Raw genomic sequence first — 19,074 nt, forward strand, 5'->3', positions numbered from 1 at the left:
ACCAATTGCAAACTGAAAGCAAGGTAACTGGCAACATGCCAGGGAGGCCAACTTTCGGGGGGGGGGATACACCTTTAACTCCTTGAGGGAGCTCCGCAGAATACAGAGAATACAGCTAAAAATTGCTTAGTGTACGACTAGAATTCTGAATCAGATTTTGGGGGGAGGGGGACTACAGAGACCTTAGCTCTCCATTCTGGATGTTCTGCCTACCTTGCGTACATTTTATCAATAGCCAAATGTAGCTTACCTGGATGACTAGGCCTCAGCTGTTAGGCTTTGATGCGTAACTAGGCCTAGCTCTGACCAAGCTTCCTACTCAGAAAGAAAGGTTCCCAGCAAGCACTGGAGCAGGAAGAGGAAGCTTGGCCAGAGCAAGGCCTAGCTTTTCCAATTCCAGGGATTTTGGTCCTGGTTATAGGAATGTAGAGGGCACAAATTGATGGAGTATAAACCAATCTAGCATCATGATACATTCCAAACCCCAATTAAATAGGGAGGAACCTCACACAGCCTTATTTTCCCCCCTCACATTCATAACAGAGGAAGAGGGAACTATTTCACTGCCTGAAACAAAGGACAAGACCTTTCATCTACAGCAGTGGTTCTCAGCTTTGGAAACTTCAGTTGTTCTTGGTCTCCAGAAGCCTTCACTACTAGCTGTGCTAGCTAGGATTTCTGGGAATTGTAGTCCAAGAACATCTAGAGAGCCCAGGTTGAGAGTCATTGATCTAAAGAGAGCTGATTTTCTTCAGGGCTGGTGATGGGAGACTGTCCTTCTATAGACCCATGGATGGTGTTGGGTGTTGATTTGCATATGTTCCCTAAGACAGCAGCACCACGCTATCTAATGGTAGAGCCAGCACTACACATAGCACATATTCTCTCTGCCCAGGTTCTGTGAGAATGGTTGTTAAGATCATAGGGCGCAGAGAAGCCCAGAGAGGAATCGGAGGTGATGTCCCCATCTTGGATGATCAAAATGTCTCAAGAACTCACTGCCACAAGATGGAACAGCAAGAGTTGCTAACCTGGACAGCTTTAAAAAGGGGACTGGATAAATTCAAGGAAGTGAGGGCCATTGTTAGCGGATCATCTCCAGTTATAACATGCATTGGTTTCTGATAAATCCAAATTGCTGGGCTAAATCCACCCGATTTGGGCCAATCTGAGTGTGTTCTTTTCCAACACTGCACCTCATAGAGGCATCCATGAAAGCCAGCCCATAATTTGGTGCACATCTTTCACTCTTCTTCTTCTTGGTTGGCCTAACAAAGGTGTCCAATACAGATATCAAACTCTTTGTATGGCTTCGGTGTTCAGCCATCGTTTCTGCTCAATAGGGCTGCCGCCGCATTCTGCATTTCAAATATACTTATTTCTGTTCTCCGTACTTATGGAATATAAACCCAGTGAGATGTAATGGATGGCGTGACAAAATAGCACTCAGGAGCCCGAGTTCGAATTCCAGCTCAACCATGGAAACTCACTGGGAGTAGTAACAGTAGTACTGTACTAAACCCCCCCCCCAGTAATAAAACCATTTACTACTGCTGCTACTTATGGAGGGAGCTGAGGTGTCAAGGCACAAGGGTAACAGAGGAACACTTTGGAGGAGATGTTCTGGATGATGCTCCTTCCAACAACATTGACTCTACCAGCTGGGTGTGTTTGATGGGAAGGCATTCCAGTTGTTTGGGATGCACTCCCAAACATCTGGAGGAAATCAAGTTGGTTGAAGAATGACCCAATGATGAAAAGGAGGAAAGGAGAGAGATCGAGATCTATGGAGCCCTTGGGCATATCTTGACTCCTTCCCACCTATTAGAATGATGGATTTTCAACATCAACAGTGACAAGATGATTTATATGATATCTTCCACCTTTTTGATTCCATGTGGCAAACAAGGACAGCCAGCACTGTGGATGCCTCACTTTTCATCTCATCCCCCCATCCACCTCCTGCTTTGGTTGAAAGCATCATTCCTTTCGTTCAAACTTTCACTAAGACAGTGGCCAAGTGTTTTTCCCTTGGTTTCAGCAAACTGACTTCAGCAGACTCAAAAGAGAGGGAAAGAGACACAGAGCAGAGAGGCGGGTCTCTCTTTGAAGTCAGAGGCATGAGGGAACTATTGGTTGGTACTTGATAGATGGGGTCACCCCAGCTCAGAAAGGACACTCCCAGCCAAACAAACTACAGGCTACATGCGAGTTTGTAAAACTCCAACAGGAAAATCAAATTATTGTCTTCTCTAAGGCTTGCTCTGAGATTTGTCTCCACTCCTGGAGATCAAGAAAAGCAGAGCGAGTCCTTGAGATCATAGCCTGGCAGCCTTGATTACCCACCAAGTCAAATGGAAGTGGAAGAAAATGGGAGAGGAACATTTTTGAGCTTGCAAAGTCACCTCTGGATGGTGGATCTAGGCCCAACCTAGGGTTCTCCTCCAGCCAATCAGATGCTTTCTCTCCCCACCCTGGGCAAGAAGTCACAATGGCTGATATCACAATACCTGCATTTTCAAGTGGCCTGGAAGGGTTTCCCCAGCACCAGGGGATCACTGGGGGAAGCCCCAGAGAAATGGCATGGGGCAGCGGCAGGAGCTTCGTAGATACCTGGCTTGAGCACGGAGCAGAGAGTGACCCATGTCAGGGCAACCAGACAGCTCTGTGGGACACGCTGATGCTTCTGGACTTTCGGTAACATTTCACAGATTCCGCCCAGAGGGTCGCCACTTCCCACACTATCACTTTACATGGGTGGTGGTCAGATGATAATTATGGTAACAGGAGTTTTTACTCCTTGATCTTCTTTGGGAGGTTGCAGATGGCACAAAATGCAACAGCCAGGCCCCTTAATTGGACCCTCTGTCATGAAAGAGCAATTCTCGTTACCAGTTAGATTATACACCATCTTCAAGGTGCTACAACTTGGCTATAAAAGTATTGGATTTTTTTTTTTTTTTGCAACTTTGCATGCTGCCTTTAGTAGGTGCAGTTAGGAGGGACCTTTCTGGTCTGGAGTGACTTTCTGTATATCCAGCACTAACCAATATTTCCCTCCTTCTTATAAGTTCAAAGAGAGCCATACCTTTCTGCGAAGTGCACCTTTCCCTTGCTTTTGCCTGTTGAAAGTCAGCGAGTCTGTTAAGGCCTGTTGCTCAAAGCAGTCCCATGTTCTTGGTTTGCTGTTCAATGTGTTCAGAACTGTAAGTAAAGAAAATGTTCTCGTATGACCCAAACCTTACCAGTTTGGCAGGGAAGTTCTTGCACAGAAATGGTTCAGCGCCTCTCTGGACAGACATTAACCAATAAGCCATCCCCACTGAATGTTTTGGATCCCCCATTCTACTGGAACCCTTTGAGCCCCATTTCACATCATTCAGAAAGGATCTCAGTTGTTATGAGTAGAGAATCCAAGGGGATTTGGTGGCACAAACGGAATTCCATACAATCATCTCTGGATTCCTTATTAAAATATGTCCTTGTTTCCATCTATAATTTCAGGGAAGTATCATAACCACACTTTAAGAAGGATGCTGACAAACTGGAACAAGTTCAGAAGAAGGTTTCATGGATGGTCAGGGGACTGGAAACCAAGCCCTAGGAGGAAAGACTGAAAGAACTGGGCAGGATTAGCCTTGAGGAAAAAAGCTTGAGGGGAAATAGAATAGCATTTTTCAAAGATTTCAAAGGCTGTCCTCCAGAGGAGGGGCAGGATCTGTTCTCAATCATCTCAGAGTGCAGGACATGTAACAACGGGCTCAAGTTACAGGAAGCCAAATTTAGGCTGAATAACAGGAAAAATGTCTTAAATGTTGGAGTAGTACGATAACGGAACACATGACCTCAGGAGGCGGTGAGCTCTCCAACGCTGGAGGCATTCAAGTGGAAATTGGACAACACTTTGTGATATCTGCTTTGATTTAGATTCCTTCATTAAGAAGGGGGTTGGACTCCATCACCTTATAGGTCCCTTCCAACTCCATTATTTTATGATTGTGTCATAAAAGCACAGTGTAATTATTGCACAACTCTTTTTGAAGCATATTTAATTGTATAATTCTCTCTCTCTCTCTCTCTGTCAACAGAAATCTTCTTCCCTTCTTCTCTCCCTTGGCTCCTTATTTCACTCACGATGACCTCCAGTCAACAAAAGGGGCAGCCATCACTGCTCAAGACCAGGCCTCTTGGCCTAAAAGAAGGTAAAAGCCAACAAACTCTTATTCTCCTTGGATGGACGTGGATGGATGTCTCTTGATAATGCAGTGGTCCCTGCTGGTCACTTCCTCTTTCTTCAAAAAAAAAAAGCTATTTAAGATTCTGGAAGAGGAAGTAGTCTTGATGGCTGGGACATGTATATTTGTGGAGGGCGGGACTTCCCCAAGTTCAGTGTCAATCAGATGAAGACCAGAAACACAACACAATTGAGGGGACCTTGAGGGGTGCAGCCAGTCCCTTCTGAACAAAGAGCAGTTTAAAGCAAAGTCTATTGTGGTCAACCTAACAGAAGCACAATTCAGCACTAGGATTCTGGCCAACAAACCCAAGTTCTTCCTTTTACTGAATTGTCTGTTTCTGGAGCAGTTGCTGCTGTTCAGTGGGCACTTCTCCCCTCTGATCTAATATTCGTGCATCTCTTTGCCTGCAGGTCTAGCAGAAATATACCAGGAAGAGCTGCTCTACGATGCAATGCTCATCGCTGATGGACAGAGATTCCCTTGCCACAGGTAGGCTCTGGGGCAGAGAACTGCTGGATAGCTCAGTGGTTGAGGTCTGTGGCGGTGGAGCCAGAGGTCAAGGGTTGGACTCCATAAGATCCCTTCCAGCTCAGCCATTCTAGTTCTAAGGTTGAGGAGCATTCCTGAAAAATGGAAGAACTGGTAACTGTACACTGGTTAGCTTTGTGGTCTGCAAGGTTTATTGGGTTCATCTCCAGTTAGTAAAATACTCTCTATAATATCCATTTTTAGCCACAACTAAAGTAGACCTGTTGAAGTTAATGGGACTTGCATTCATGGTCCAGTCTACTTCTTTTGACACTTCATTTGGGCTTAGCTCTATGATCCGGTGAAAAGCCTGCTCAGTAGGTACTTGGCCCAGTGAGCCAAACACAAGAATATAAGTGAGCAGCTCAATGGTATGGAAGAGGGAAATAATGAACTGCTGGATAGCTCAGTGGCTTAGGTCTCTGGCTGTGGAGCCAGAGGTTGGGAGTTCAATTCCCACCAATGGACCTCCTTGAGGGGGGTTGGACTCCATGATCCAGAGGGTCCCTTCCAGCCCTGCAGTTCAACTTTTATTATTAAAAGCTGGTGGTGGACCATTGTCCCAGCAGGAGTGGTGGTTCCATCTTCTCCTGGCGCTGCTTCTCCATAGAAGCAGGGGAGGAACACAAAAAGTTGTCTTACACTGCATCAGACTTGTTTATCCTAGTTCAGTCCACGCTGTCTACCAGCAAGCTGTCCAAGGTTTTCAAAAGGGTTATCTCTACCTGGCTGGAGACACCGAAAATAGAAAGAAGCCACTTATGCCTACTCTGAGTAGGTATAAGACCATCTAGCCCAGTATAGCCAGCTCCAAAGCACCACTTTAGGGGTTCAGACAACATTATAGATGCATGAGAGCTACAACTGGCTATTGTGCAGCAGAGCAACTCAACGTTCCAAAAGGTAGTTCTAAAAATGGGAGCAGCCCAAACCAAAAATGATAACTTTGAAACTGGGCTTCAGATCAGCATTTAATTTAGTACGACCGCAGCAATCGGCTCCTTCTCCTTCTTGACAATTGGTCTGTGTTTTGGAGAGAAGTGGTTAACTGATTTTTAAAAAAAAGTCGGGTTCTGGGATCTTTCCCTGCTTGGTGTCACTTTGTGAATGTTAGTGAGCACAAGAGGGGATCTTGCAGACCATCTTGACTGCTGCCATAGGTGTTGTCAACATTCAAGCTGCCCTTTGCTATGTAAAGCTTGGAATCCTTTTTCTTGCTGTCAACATGGGCATGATATTGTGGAGCAATACTGGGTCGTTTCCTGGAGTTTTGAACCATGGACAGAGCAGCACAATATCCTACATTCATAAACCGGAGGTGTTTTGAAGAACTGAATTCTTTCCTAGGCCTGTATCTGGAGATGCTGAGGATCCAAGTCGGGTCCATGCTCCATCCATGGAGCTATAACTCTCCCCAGTGCAGCCCCTGATTTTCTCTGGAGGTCTCCCATCCAGGGACTAACCATGCCCAAGCTTGCTTAGCTTCCAAAACCACATGACACCTGTGTCTTCATGGTTCCTCTTCCAGGATGCTTTCTTATAGACTCACATCTCTGGAGAGTTTTGGGAATGTTGCACCCTACATTTTCGGGTTCTTTTGGGTTTTCATTCAACCAAAGCTACTAGAGGTTCTTCATTCCAGGTTGCTGTCCAAGAACCTATCATTTCTTGCCTCGCAGGGCACTGCTGGCAGCCATCAGCCCCTACTTCCGGGACGTCTTCACCACTACGTGGAAAGAATGCAAGGACAAAGAAGTTGTGCTTCAGGATGTGGCCCCATCAGTGGTCCAAAGCATTCTGAAATACATCTACACAGAGGACGTAGCCCTTACTTCGGAGGCGGCCCCACTCCTCTTTGCAGGAGCGAGCAGGCTGCAGATCATTCCTCTACAGAACATATGCTGTAGGTAAGCCACCATATCTTTCCAGACCCCTGATCCTCCTGGTTGCCCACCTCTGAACTTGCTCCAGTTTGTTGGCATCCTTCTTCAAGTGCAGTGTCCAGAATTGGTGGTGTGTGAATCACTAGCTAAGAATGATTCCTGTATCTCTGTATCCTCTTCCCCCCCCCCTCTCCAGGTTTCTTGTGACTGCCCTCTCAATGCAGAACTGGTTTGAGATGTATTCTTTGTCTCAAGTGCATAAGAACCAGACTCTGCTCCAGGGTGTTTTACAGCTCATCACCCAGAATTTTGACAGAGTCGTCGAAGGGGACGATTTCCTTCAACTCGACCTCAGCAGCCTCACCGCCCTGATCTCCTCCAGCGAGCTCATGGTAGCTTCGGAGTACAAAGTCTACCAGGCGGTGCAGCGCTGGGTGCAAAAGCAGCCCGCCAAGCGCCATGCCCTGCTGCCCGAGTTGATGCTTCATGTCCGCCTCCCTTTGCTGAGCCCACAAGAGCAGGGGGAACTCCAGAAGGACCTGGAGCGGTGGAAGGATCTTAAGCTTGAATGGAAGCTTCTGGATGGGGAGGAGAGGTTGCGTCAAAGCCAGGGGCTCCGGGAAGGCATGTACAAGCCCTCCATCCTGTGCATTGACTCCCAGATGTGTGAACATCAGGAGATGGAACACTGCTGCATGAGCTGCTATGACCCACAGACCGAGATGTGGGAGAAACTTCCTGGGCTGGAGTCCCTGACACATGCTTGCTGTACTTCCGCTGGGGACAGGATCTACATTTCTGGAGGCATCTACAAGAATTCCTACTCCACCGCCGTCTATGAGTTCAGCTCCTTCACGAACCGGTGGGCGCAGCTGCCCTCCATGGCCACGACCCGGGCCGCACACGCCTTCCTGTTCCACGACCGGAGGCTGTACGTGGTCGGCGGCTGGCGCAAATTCCAGATTTTCCTCAACCTAGCCGAGAGCTTGGATCTGGCCACGGGGATGTGGGCTGCCATTGCTAAGCTCCCTTTCCCCCTGAGCCACCCGGCGTCGAGTGTCTTCCAAGACAGGCTGTACCTCCTCGGGGGCGCAACGGGCATCTCCAGTCACTGGTTATTCCACCGAGGAATTCTCATCTACGAGCCTCGCTCGGATGTTTGGACCCAGGTACCTCTGTCGGTGGGGCTCTTTGCTGCCGGCGCTGTGGCGATGGACTGTGGGATTTATGTGATTGGGGGATATGCAGAAAAGAAGAGGAAGGACAGCGCGGATGGTACCCTGGTACCCGAGAACCGTTATAGCACGCGTCGGTGTTTCTTCATCAGCGGGTCGGGCAAAGTGAACCGCAGCATCAGCATCCCGAAGCTGCCCCGGGGGATCGCCAATGCTGGCGTGGTCCGCTGCGGCAAACGCATCTACCTCCTGGGTGGGGAAGACTTAACCCAGCACTACAAAACCATTTACCACTGGGGACCCGGAGAGCCTCGATGGCACCGGAGCGCCATGGAGGTGCCCGTGTTCCGGGAGGGCATCAGCCGGTTTGGGTGCACCACCCTGATGAGGCCCAAACCGCACATCCTTCAACTTTTCCAGGCTGCCTCCTTGGTGCCCGTGGCAGCTGTCTGCAAATAGACAAAGGTCCCCCCCCCCCATCCGCTCATCCCTTTGGAGTCAGAGAAAACCAAGGCTGATGCTTAGGAAATAAATGACAGAGAGATTTTTCTTTATTTATTTCTCTCATCCCCACCAAACAGCAGGACCTAAGGTCCTGGAAAATAGATTTAAAAGCAAACCAACCCACAGATACGAGTGTAAAAAAAAAAAAATGATACGTTACAGAATTAAAAGATCACAAGATGCTAAATGAATGGTTGATTTCAGCTAACGTGCTCTCTATTGAACGGATGGCCCAAACCCTCTTGCTTAATGTCATCATGGATCATAAACTGCTGGATAGCTCAGGGTTTTAGGCGTCTGGTGATGGAACCAGAGGTTGGGAGTTCGATTCTCTTTAGCAAGAACTTCACCATCAGTTTCATTGCCTACAATGGGCTTACTCTGATTGTGACTTTTAAAGAGTATCTTGGGGTTCCCACTTCTTGAAGGCACGGTTTAACATGGCGAGGGTGGTTTGGGAATGTCAGAGATGCCAAGATCAATGCCATCAGGAGGCTAAACTCCATGATCATCTTGGATTCCTGGTAGCACCAGCCAAGGTGGAACGTTCACCGCTAAACCACCAGATTAAGAGGCATCCAGGAGTCACAACCATATCGGCCGAAGAGTGGGGAATTCATTGTGGATATATGAAGGTAGTCCCACCTACCTTCATATATCACAATGAATTCCCAAGTGTTCAGCTCAGATGTATTCATAAAAAATAAATTTCCTTACAGTGGGGCCTGTACATCTGGGATATCATTGCGTCCTGCCCTTCCTCTCTAGGACAGCCTTCATTCATTCATTCATTCATTCCATTTTTATACTACTTATATCTGACCGGTGGTCACTCTGGGTGGTTCACCACGCGATAAAATGTAATGGTAGCATCACATAGCCGAGAGCCCCAAAGGAAAGTAACTGCTATTAAGGAACAAGGATTTAAGCGATTAAAAAACGATTAAAAGTAGACCTTAACGGAGTTAACCTAGAGGCAAAATCCGGAGCTGGAGTCCTGAAGGCAGTTTGTGTCGTTCTGCCACCTCCTGCGACGTTGCTGGAACCAGTTCTGTTGGCTCTTGCCTTTCCGTTGGACCATTTCAGCAATGTGGAGAGGGGGATCTGCTGCTTGGGTAACAGCCTATCCTCCATATTACTTTACCCAGGCTTCATGCTCTAGAGAGGACACTCCTCGATACAAAGCATGTTACCATAGCCTCTCGAGACTGAAGGATGCCTATGTATGTATCATTGCGTATCCGTTCTCTGGACTGCGTCAAAATTTTTCAGACCTGTACGGAGTACTGCCAAAGAGAATGCCAAACTTCTGGGATAGGGAGGTAGCTTAGGGCTCCCCCCCCCCCCGCATCTTCTCAGATGCCTCTTCTCTTCTTCGGATATATTTTCCTCTCCTGGAAAATCCGAGCAGGCTATCTCAAGCCTACAGAACTTCCATCAGCGGTTAAAATTGAGAGAGAGAGAGAGCTCTCAATTTTCAGCCTCCGGCCCATCTTGGCCCTGCCTCCCTCCTCCCATAGGTTTCTCATCTAATATGCCCTATCTTCTTCCCCGTGGGTATCTTAATATTCCACAATTGTTCTGGAAAGAGGGAAACTTAGAGTGTGATCACATGGCGCAGATTATGGACATGGTGGGTCCTGGGTTGTAGCCCGTGTGTGTAGATTTTGCACACAAGGTTTCTAACATAAAATACACATGAGGTATAGATATGGGAGTGTGTGTTTGAAAAAGGCATCTTTATTGCTAATGTTAATGCTACGTTTCTTCTCCCAGTGTCAGCTACCAGCACTACTAGCCATAAGCTCAAGGATTCCTCTCAATATGCCTCGTGTTCTGTGTTTAGCTGCAATTTACACCTCTTTGAGTTCATGGCTGTTCTCTGTGTGCTTGCTTGAATTTGAATCATCGCTGTGCTTTTATCATCGTAAAATCACAGAGAATAGTGTATTGCACTTTTCTTTTTAAAAAACACCCCGATGAACTGCAGTTCCCTGGAATCTCCAATAGGGGTCACTTTACCTTTTAAATTTGGCCCCTGCTTAGATCACTCACCATCCCAAAATACTCTCTTTTTTCCCAAAAAAAAATTGGAAGTAGACTTCTAGAGACTTGCTCCTTGTTAGGTCAAGTCAGAACCGAGTTATAGTGACCCCAAAGTGGTTTCTTCTTCTTCCACGCGACGGAGTGAGCGCCCATTGCTTGTCCCAGCTCCCGCCAACCTAGCGGTTCAAAAGCATGCAAATGCGAGTAGATAAATAGGAACACCTCGGTGGGAAGGTAACAGCGTTCCGTGTCTAAGTCGCACTGGCCATGTGACCACGGAAAGATGGTCTTCCGACAAAACGCTGGCTCTATGGCTTGGAAACAGGGATGAGCACCGCCCCCTAGAGTTGCACACGACTGGACAAAAACTGTCAAGAGTAACCTTTACCTTTACCTATTATTATTATTATTATTATTATTATTATTATTATTATTATTATTATTATTATTATTATTATTATTATTATTATTATTATTATTATTATTATTATTATTATTATTATTATTATTATTATTATTATTATTAGTGCCTTTTCTGGCTGTCAATGTAAACCCCTGTAGGGTCTCCAGAGCAGAAAATCAGTCCCCGGACTTGCTAATGAGAACCGCTCCTGATTGAGAGCCAATACATCCATTTCCCAGCTAATCCCGGAGCTGAATCTTTCAGCAAACAGGGCGTTGCATGTGTGTGTTTTGCTGGCCTCCCTCTAAACCTTTGCCTGCCCTGCCTCTGTGACATCACAAGGGCCCACACACCCCCATGTCATCACAGAGACCCACCACAAGCTCCCAGGTTTTGGCTGTCAAGGCATGGGGGGGATATTGAGCCAGCGAGATCAAAAAAATAACCCAACACAGGTAAGTAGAGAATCATTACCGCTCCTCTTTCTGTTCTAGACCTCTGATTAAAAACTGCCTCTTGGTTTCTCCCGAGAGATGTTTTCCAGGGAACCGAAGCAGCCCAGCGGCGCCACTAGGAATTCAGCATTTCGATCGCCGTGAGAGCCACGGAGGTCTTTCGGAAAAGGTCTAAGATGGGCTTCTTGGGCAGCTTCATGGCCGTGCACCCAAAGCCGCTCAACCCCCAGCTGGTAAAAGGCAGCCTGTCCTGGCACTGAACCCATTTGGGGGCTCCCGGCTCCCAGTAATAAACAGTATTGTAGTATTCCTCGTCGTTTTCGCCCTCCAGGTTATTGTAAAGGTAGGTGTTCTCTCCCCCCAGGACGTAGATCCGGTGCTTCCAGCGTACCACGCCGGCTCCTGCCAGCTCTATGGGCAGCCTGGGGATGGTGACACTCTTGTCCACTTTGCCGTCTTCTCCCAGGAAGAAGCACCGCCGGGAGCAGCGCAGGTTGCTCGAATCCGGCCTGCGCTCGGTGTGATGCCTGGACCGGCTCCGAAAGTAGCCTCCGATCACGTAAATCCCATTGTTCATGGCCACGGCCCCCGACCAGTAGCACTCGTTGTCCAGGAAGACGTGGCTCCACAGGTCGGCGCTGACGTGGTAGATGAGGACCTTCCGGGAGGCGTACCACGAGCCCACGGAGTCCGTGACCCCTCCCACCAAGTAGAGCTTGCCCTTGAGCACGGCCGAGGCAAAATGGCTCAGCGCCAGGGGCATTTGGGCAATGGGAGACCAGGACTTCTCGACCAAGTCGAAGCACTCGCCCGTGTTGAGGTAATCCTCGTATTTACACCAGCCTCCAATGGCAAAAAGTTGCTGGTTGCAAGCTAGAAATCCGTGGGACGCTCGGGCCACGGACATGGAAGGGAGCTGGATCCAGCGGCCCTTTAGAGGGCTGTATTCGTGCAGCGTGTCTGAATACGTGTCATCCGTGTGGACCCCGCCCGTGACGTACAGCTTGTCTCCCACGGCCACGCAGCGCGCGCAGTACAGACATTTCAGGAGGGGCAGCTTTCCCCACGTCTCGGCTTGTGGGTCGTAACAGCCCACCTGGAAATCTTTGGTTTTCAGCTCTGGGCCCTCCATGTTGAAAAGGTCCACGCAGACGATGCAGGTGGTGTACATCCCCCGCCTCAGCCCACGGCTGTGTTGCAGCCTCTCGTGGCGGTTCACGCGCTTCCATCGCAGACGGAGCTCCCGGTGACAGGTCACGTCTGTCTGGACCTCCCTCAGCTCTTCCTCGGTCAGGAGCGGGAGGCGCACGTGGGCCAAGAGCTGACCCAAGAAAGGGAGGCGGCTGGCGCTTTGAGCTTTGACCCAGCGCCACACGGCGCGGTAGACGACGATCTCGGAAGAGACAGCCAGGCTGTCCAAGGAGATGATGTTCATCAAGGTGCTGGGATTCAAGTCAAGGAAGCTCTCGTCCTCTTGAGAGAGGCGTCGGAAATGGGCATTGACCAGGTTCTTGGCTTCTTGCAGCAGAGCTGGGTCGCTGTGCGCATAGCCGAGCTCGTAAAGGCGGAGGCAGTTCTCGGAGGAAAGGTGTTCCAAGAGGAATCTGGTGGGCAAAAAAAAAAAAAAAATAGGAATGGAATGCCCATTGAGTAACTAAAGGTCAACCCTGACAGTGTCCAGCCCAAGGGCATGACCCCTATGTGGATGATCAGGAAACTGGAAACCAAGCCGGAGGAGGAAAGACGGAAATAACTGTTTAGCCTTGAGAAAAGAAGACGGAGGAGAGATAGGATCACACTCTTCAAAGACTTGAAAGGTCGTCCTACAGAGGAGGGGTAGGATCTGTTCTCAATCATAATAGAGGGCAGGGGACGTAATAATGGGCTCAAGTTACAGGAAGGCAGATTTAGGCTGAATTTTTAAAAAAGAAACTTCTTAACTGTTAGAGAAGTACGACAATGGAAACAATGACCTCAGGAGGTGGTAAGTGCTCCAGCGCTGGAGACGTTCAAGAGAAAACGGGACAACCCCTCTGTCAGATCTACTTTGGTTTAGGTCCCTGCATTGAACAGGGAGTTGGACTTGATGGTCTTAGAGGTATCTTCCAACTCACTGATTCTGATTCTATGAATAAAATTGCATGGGCTAGTTAGTATGGATGGATGAAAAATAGGAAGTGATTTGAGTCATTTAAAGGGAATTGAAATTCATCTCACTTAAGACAGTAAGCAGGCAATCTGCATGCCTGGTATTTGGCACCTCCTGTCTTCAGGAATTCTCAATCATGGGTCCCCAAATGTTCTTGAACTGCAGCTCCCAGAAATTCTGAACAGCACAGCTGGTGGTGAAGGCTTCTGGGAGTTGTAGTCCAAGAACAGCTGGGGACCCAGGGTTGGGGACTACTGGTGCTAAATAAATATGAGCAACTTCAAGATCTGTATTCACAAAGGCTTTCACAGCTGGGATCTAATGGTTGTTGTGGGTTTTGGGGGCTCTTTGGCCATGTTCTGAAGGTTGTTCTTCCTGATGTTTCACCAGTCTCTGTGGCCAGCATCTTCAGTGGACAGAGTTCCTACTCCAGTCCTCTGAAGATGCCAGCCACAGAGACTGGCGAAACGTTAGGAAGAACAACCTTCAGAACACGGCCAAAGAGCCTGAAAAACCCACAACAACCAACTTCAAGATCTCGTTCTTCTGGTTCTTGATCTTTAGAAAGGACTGTGCTGGCTAAAGGAGGGCTCTTGGCCACCCTATCAGGAGCACTAACGAGATGGCTTCTGAGCCGTAGATGTCAAAAGCCAGTTTGAGCTTCTCAGCCAACTGGATTTATCTGCCCAAAGGGGTTCAAATTGTGGATGATTATGCCACACTTACCTGGAACAGCTCTCTAGCAGTGGGAGGATCTGGAACCTGCTGGCCGCTACAAAGAGGTCTTGGGCCATGCCTGGCACCAAGGTGATCTGCTCTGTGTAGTAATAGTTCAGCATCGCTTGGACAATGGAGGGGTCCATGTCTTGCAAGAGGACCTCACCATCCTGAGACTCTCGGAAAGGGTTGGAGAACATCGCTCGGAAGTAGGGGTTGATGGCGGCCAGGAGCATTCTAGGTAACAGAGGACAAGAGAGAATCAGTTCAAGCATCTGAGATCCATGGTGGAAGATGGGCTTTTACAGAATTGTTGACTTATCACTGGGCACTTGACTCTGTGGACATACTGTAGCCGGAATCGGGCCTTGGAAGATAGATAGATAGATAGATAGATAGATAGATAGATAGATAGATAGATAGATAGATAGATAGATAGACAGACAGACAGACAGACAGACAGACAGACAGACAGACAGACAGACAGACAGACAGATAGATAGATAGATAGATAGATAGATAGATAGATAGATAGATAGATAGATAGATAGATAGATAGATAGATAGATACAGTGGTGCCTCGTATAGCGACGTTAATCTGTGCAGCAAAAATGCTGCTAAGTGATTTTGTCACTATGCGATTTAAAAAGCCCATAGAAACGCTTTAAAACCTGTTTAATGCATTTCTATGGGCAAAAAACTGACCTTAAAGCGAAGATCTTCCATACAGCGGCCATTTTCGCTGCCTCTTAAGTGTGGAATCTGTCCCTAAACACAGCAGGCGGCCATTTTTTTACCTGGCGGCCATTTTGGAACTGCCAATCAGCTGTTTTAAAATCGTCGCTTTGCGATGATCGGTAAGCGAAACAGGGACCCGATCATTGCAAAGTGAAAAAAACCCATTTAAAACACCGCAATGTGATTGCTTTTGCGATCGCAAAATCTTCGTCACTATGCGGTTTCGTCGCTAAACAGAGCGCCCATTAAGTGAGGCACCACTGTAGATAGATAGATAGATAGATAGATAGATAGATAGATAGATAGATAGATAGATAGATAGATAGATAGATAGATAGATAGATAGATAGATATGATTTACATACATACATACATACATACATACATACATACATACATACATACATACATACATACATACATACATACATACATACATACATACATACATACATACATACATACATACATACATGCCCGGATCCTAGGGAAGCCATCCAAAAGACCATATATATGGTTTAAAGCTGTAACAAAAAAACAACAACAAACCCAAACATCCTACAAGAGAGACAAGCAGCAGTGTAAGGAGAACAATGCTGTATTTTCAGGGTAAAATATCTGGTTATTACATTCTGCTCTCAATGCCATCCAAACGAACATTGCCACTTGCAACAAAATAGGCCACAGATTTGTTTTGCATCGTTCTGTTTCTCCAGAGAGAAAAGTTCAAACGGTGCGGGACAGAGAGCATCCTGTTGGAATCAGGAATTCTTTCAGTAGTTTAAAAAAAAAACACAGCTGATTGTCCAAGCCTAAGCTTTCTCGCTTTTGTCTCTGGCAAATTACCGGCCCTTGTTTCTCATTGGTCCCTGGGAGGTAAACACAGGTTTCGCTTTCAAGCCTGATTGCTCAGACATAAAGCTCTACACAGTTCCAATCCATTGCCAATGACGTGCTGTTTGTATGGTCCGATGTGATGCCCAGGGAGGGGGAAAGGAGGAGAATTAGCCTGAGGCTGTACATTTCAGGATCCTTGTCAGTGTCAAAAATGGACATCTAAACACACCGTACCTGTGACAGGGAAACCGCTCGCCCTTGGCTACGATGGTTGTATCACAGAGGAGCTGTTCTTGATGCAAGTGCTCCAGTCCTGTAAAAGCAGTGAAATGGAGAGAGAGAGAGAGAGAGAGAGAGAGAGAGAGAGAGATCCATCGGGAGAGAAAGGAACATCCAATGGCCCACACTGAGTCACAGAAAGCATGAGCAAAATTCAACACACTGAAATCGTTACTTCTGTGTCAAACAGCAGGCCAAAGCACACTGCTGTGTCTTTGGGGGGGGGGGGGAAACATTTTCAGAGAACCATTTCCAAGTTACTTTCGAAATGTGACTCCTAAAAGAGCAGATGTGTCCATTTGCTTGTTTTGCAGTTTCACGTTTTGGGGCCTTTTTCAGAGAAAGGTGGAGTAAAAATACTTAAAATGGTAGGAAGGAAGGAAGGAAGGAAGGAAGGAAGGAAGGAAGGAAGGAAGGAAGGAAGGAAGGAAGGAAGGAAGGAAGGAAGGAAGGAAGGAAGGAAGGAAGGAAGGAAGGAAGGAAGGAAGGAAGGAAGGAAGGAAGGAAGGAAGGAAGGAAAAGAGAGGGAAGGAAGGATCATCTATCTATCTATCTATCTATCTATCTATCTATCTATCTATCTATCTATCTATCTATCTATCTATCTATCTATCTATCTATCTATCTATCTATCTATCCATCTATCTATCTATCTATCCATCTATCCATCTATCCATCTATCCATCTATCCATCTATCCATCTATCTACTTTTATCCACCCTTCTTCTTAAAAAGGGTCCATTCACATCATTAAAAGATGGTACTAAAGCTAAAAATAGTAAATATACAAATATTACATAGGCTCAAACAAATGCCATGCTAAAAAAAAAGCAACATTGAAACACATTCAAAGCAGTAAAGTACAACAACAATCCATTTGAAAAACCCCACTCATGGGGAAGCCTGCCTGAAGAGAAAGGTCTTTGCCTGCCTTGAGAAAGGACAGCCAAGATGGGGCCAGATGGGTCTCTAGTGGGAGGCAGTTCCACAGTCTGGGAGCAGCCACAGATAAGGCCCTCTCCCGGGTCCCTACCAAATGCAGCCCTGAAGGTGGTGGGACCAAGAGGCAAGCTTCTTCTGATGATCTTAAAGCCCAGGCAGGCTCATAGAGGGAGACACAGTCTTTGAGATTGCTTGGACCCTAGCCATTTAGGGCTTTTTAGGTTAGAATCAGCACTCCAAATTGTGCCCGGAAGCAGACCGGCAGCCGGTGGAGCTACTCTAACAGGGCAATAGAGTTTTGCTCTCTGATAACTTGCGCTTGCCTGTTTTATTTTGGAACTGGCAAGCTGAGAGACCGCAGTGCTTTGTTCCTTCATCAGATGTCTCCAGCGCATCGTATTTAAAATGTTTCATGCTGGAAGAATAACATGAGAAAGGAGAGAAAACATTTTCTGCCTTCCCGTGAGCCAGTGCCATACAACTAGGATGATTGCGCATTCCGAAGCTCATTCTAGCCAAAGGCGGAGCTAGATCGCAAGGGACATACCCTCCCGTATGTATTGATGCAGAGGTTTGGGTTCGTCTCCCATAATATCTTCATATCTGTCCAGCAGTGAATCCATCTTTCCGCTCCGAACTTAGTCCCGGTTCGTAATGCTGTACTATAAATTATTCCGAGGGAAGACAACAGAAGCATCATCATCTTAGGACAGCAGAATGGGAAGGGGTGCTATGGGTCATCAAGTCCACCCCGTTTCAAGTAGACCCAGTGGGGGAATCGAACTCCCAACCTCTGGCTCCGGAGACAGAGGCCTCAACCACCAAGCTAACCAGCAGTTCAGTTCAACATGGTGATCACACAGCCAACGACATGGCCCTCTGGATCAGGGAACCCCAAGGAGGCCAAAGGAGGACTGGAAGGTCTTCATCCCATTGATGGACCATCTTGCCAAATCCCTCCAGGAGAGGAGAAATATTCCAACAGTTTCCCAGGGAATTGGGGCCCTCCTTTAGGAAGCCCGCTAGCCGTTTCCCTGAACATGGATGGGACGTCTGGAACCCTGTTGGTCAGTTATGCAAAATGCGTAAGTTTTAGCAGAGAACGGCCGTAGATTAAGAAAGCTCCGAAATCATTATCTGTTGCATGCGGAGTTGCGCAGCTACGCAACAGGATTTCAGCCCATGTGTAAAAAATAAAGCTGCGGACACTGACCGAATCAGCCTCCCAACTGAAAGGGGTCACTAAGGTGGCTACCCTATTACATGACTTAACCATCAAATGGCATTTAATTTATGGCACCCCTAATAGGTAAGTTTTCAAGGTAAGTGAAAGATTTAAGGAGTCGTCTAACTAGTGCTTCCCCCCTGTGAGTTTTAAGGATTAGAACTCAGGTCCTCCTGAGTCCAAGACCATCATTCTAGCAACCGCACCGGGCTTATTCCATCACCGGTCCCTATGTGTTCACCTCCTCTTGTGTCCAGGTGCACAGATCCACCACCTGCTCTTTCGTCCTCCAAAACATGGAGAGTAACTGTGACCCCCCTCCCACGCGAGTGACCACCTCCACCCTCCCATTGGGCTGATGGGGCAGAGGTGTCATAGACCATTTTGCATATTTGGGCTGTGATTCGCTACACCCCAATTGTGTGCCTGCCAGGGTGGAGGCTTTAGGGGTGGCCAGCTGGGGTCCTGGCATCACCTCTAGCAAGTTGGAGAAAGTGAAATCTTGGTTTAAAGAAAGCGGAATGACTGAATTATCCCTTAATTATCAGTTAAGCTATGGAATGGTAATATCGAGGTCAATGGAAGCTGGGGGTAGCCTATTGAAATTGTAAGTGTTGAAATTATCCCTCCTTAATGAACAGGAAGGCATTGATTTTTTAAAAAAAACAATAATGGTCCACACAGCATCAATGTATTCTTGTTGGTACCCTGCCTTTTGATGCCTTGAAATCTTGGAAATATTTTATCTTTATCTTAGAAATGCAGAGCAGGAAGGGACCCTACAAATCATCAGGTCCAGCCCCCGTCACAGAGATTCCCTTCCAGCTCTCCAGTTCTAAGATGATTATATCCTATTGGTCCAATTTTTATATATATATTATTTGCAAAGTTGCAGTCTATCTGTTGCCACATGGTCTACAAAAGGCAGCCGCTGTGAAATGAATGGATGTCTCGT

The 19,074-nt window shown here is 47.2% G+C and overlaps 2 protein-coding genes across 2 annotated transcripts; one reads left to right on the forward strand and one right to left on the reverse strand.

Annotated features, from left to right (window-relative positions):
* Window positions 1–4,067: 4,067 nt before the first annotated feature.
* On the forward strand, window positions 4,068–8,294 carry LOC110070511 (kelch-like protein 35). Its single transcript, XM_072977704.2, has 4 exons — window positions 4,068–4,202; window positions 4,649–4,727; window positions 6,446–6,673; window positions 6,846–8,294. The coding sequence occupies exons 1-4, from the start codon at window positions 4,136–4,138 to the stop codon at window positions 8,281–8,283; spliced, it is 1,812 nt and encodes a 603-aa protein (XP_072833805.2). The 5' UTR covers window positions 4,068–4,135; the 3' UTR covers window positions 8,284–8,294.
* A 2,703-nt stretch (window positions 8,295–10,997) lies between these two features.
* On the reverse strand, window positions 10,998–17,517 carry LOC110070510 (kelch-like protein 41). The gene is made up of 4 exons (XM_020778192.3): window positions 17,442–17,517; window positions 15,908–16,079; window positions 14,108–14,335; window positions 10,998–12,836 (listed from the first exon to the last, which is right to left on the reverse strand). Exons 1-4 carry the CDS (start codon window positions 17,515–17,517, stop codon window positions 11,348–11,350), a joined length of 1,965 nt encoding a protein of 654 aa, XP_020633851.3. The 3' UTR covers window positions 10,998–11,347.
* Window positions 17,518–19,074: the final 1,557 nt, after the last annotated feature.

The sequence above is a fragment of the Pogona vitticeps genome, chromosome 7 (genome assembly GCF_051106095.1).
Source record: "Pogona vitticeps strain Pit_001003342236 chromosome 7, PviZW2.1, whole genome shotgun sequence".
NCBI classification, from domain to species: domain Eukaryota; kingdom Metazoa; phylum Chordata; class Lepidosauria; order Squamata; family Agamidae; genus Pogona; species Pogona vitticeps.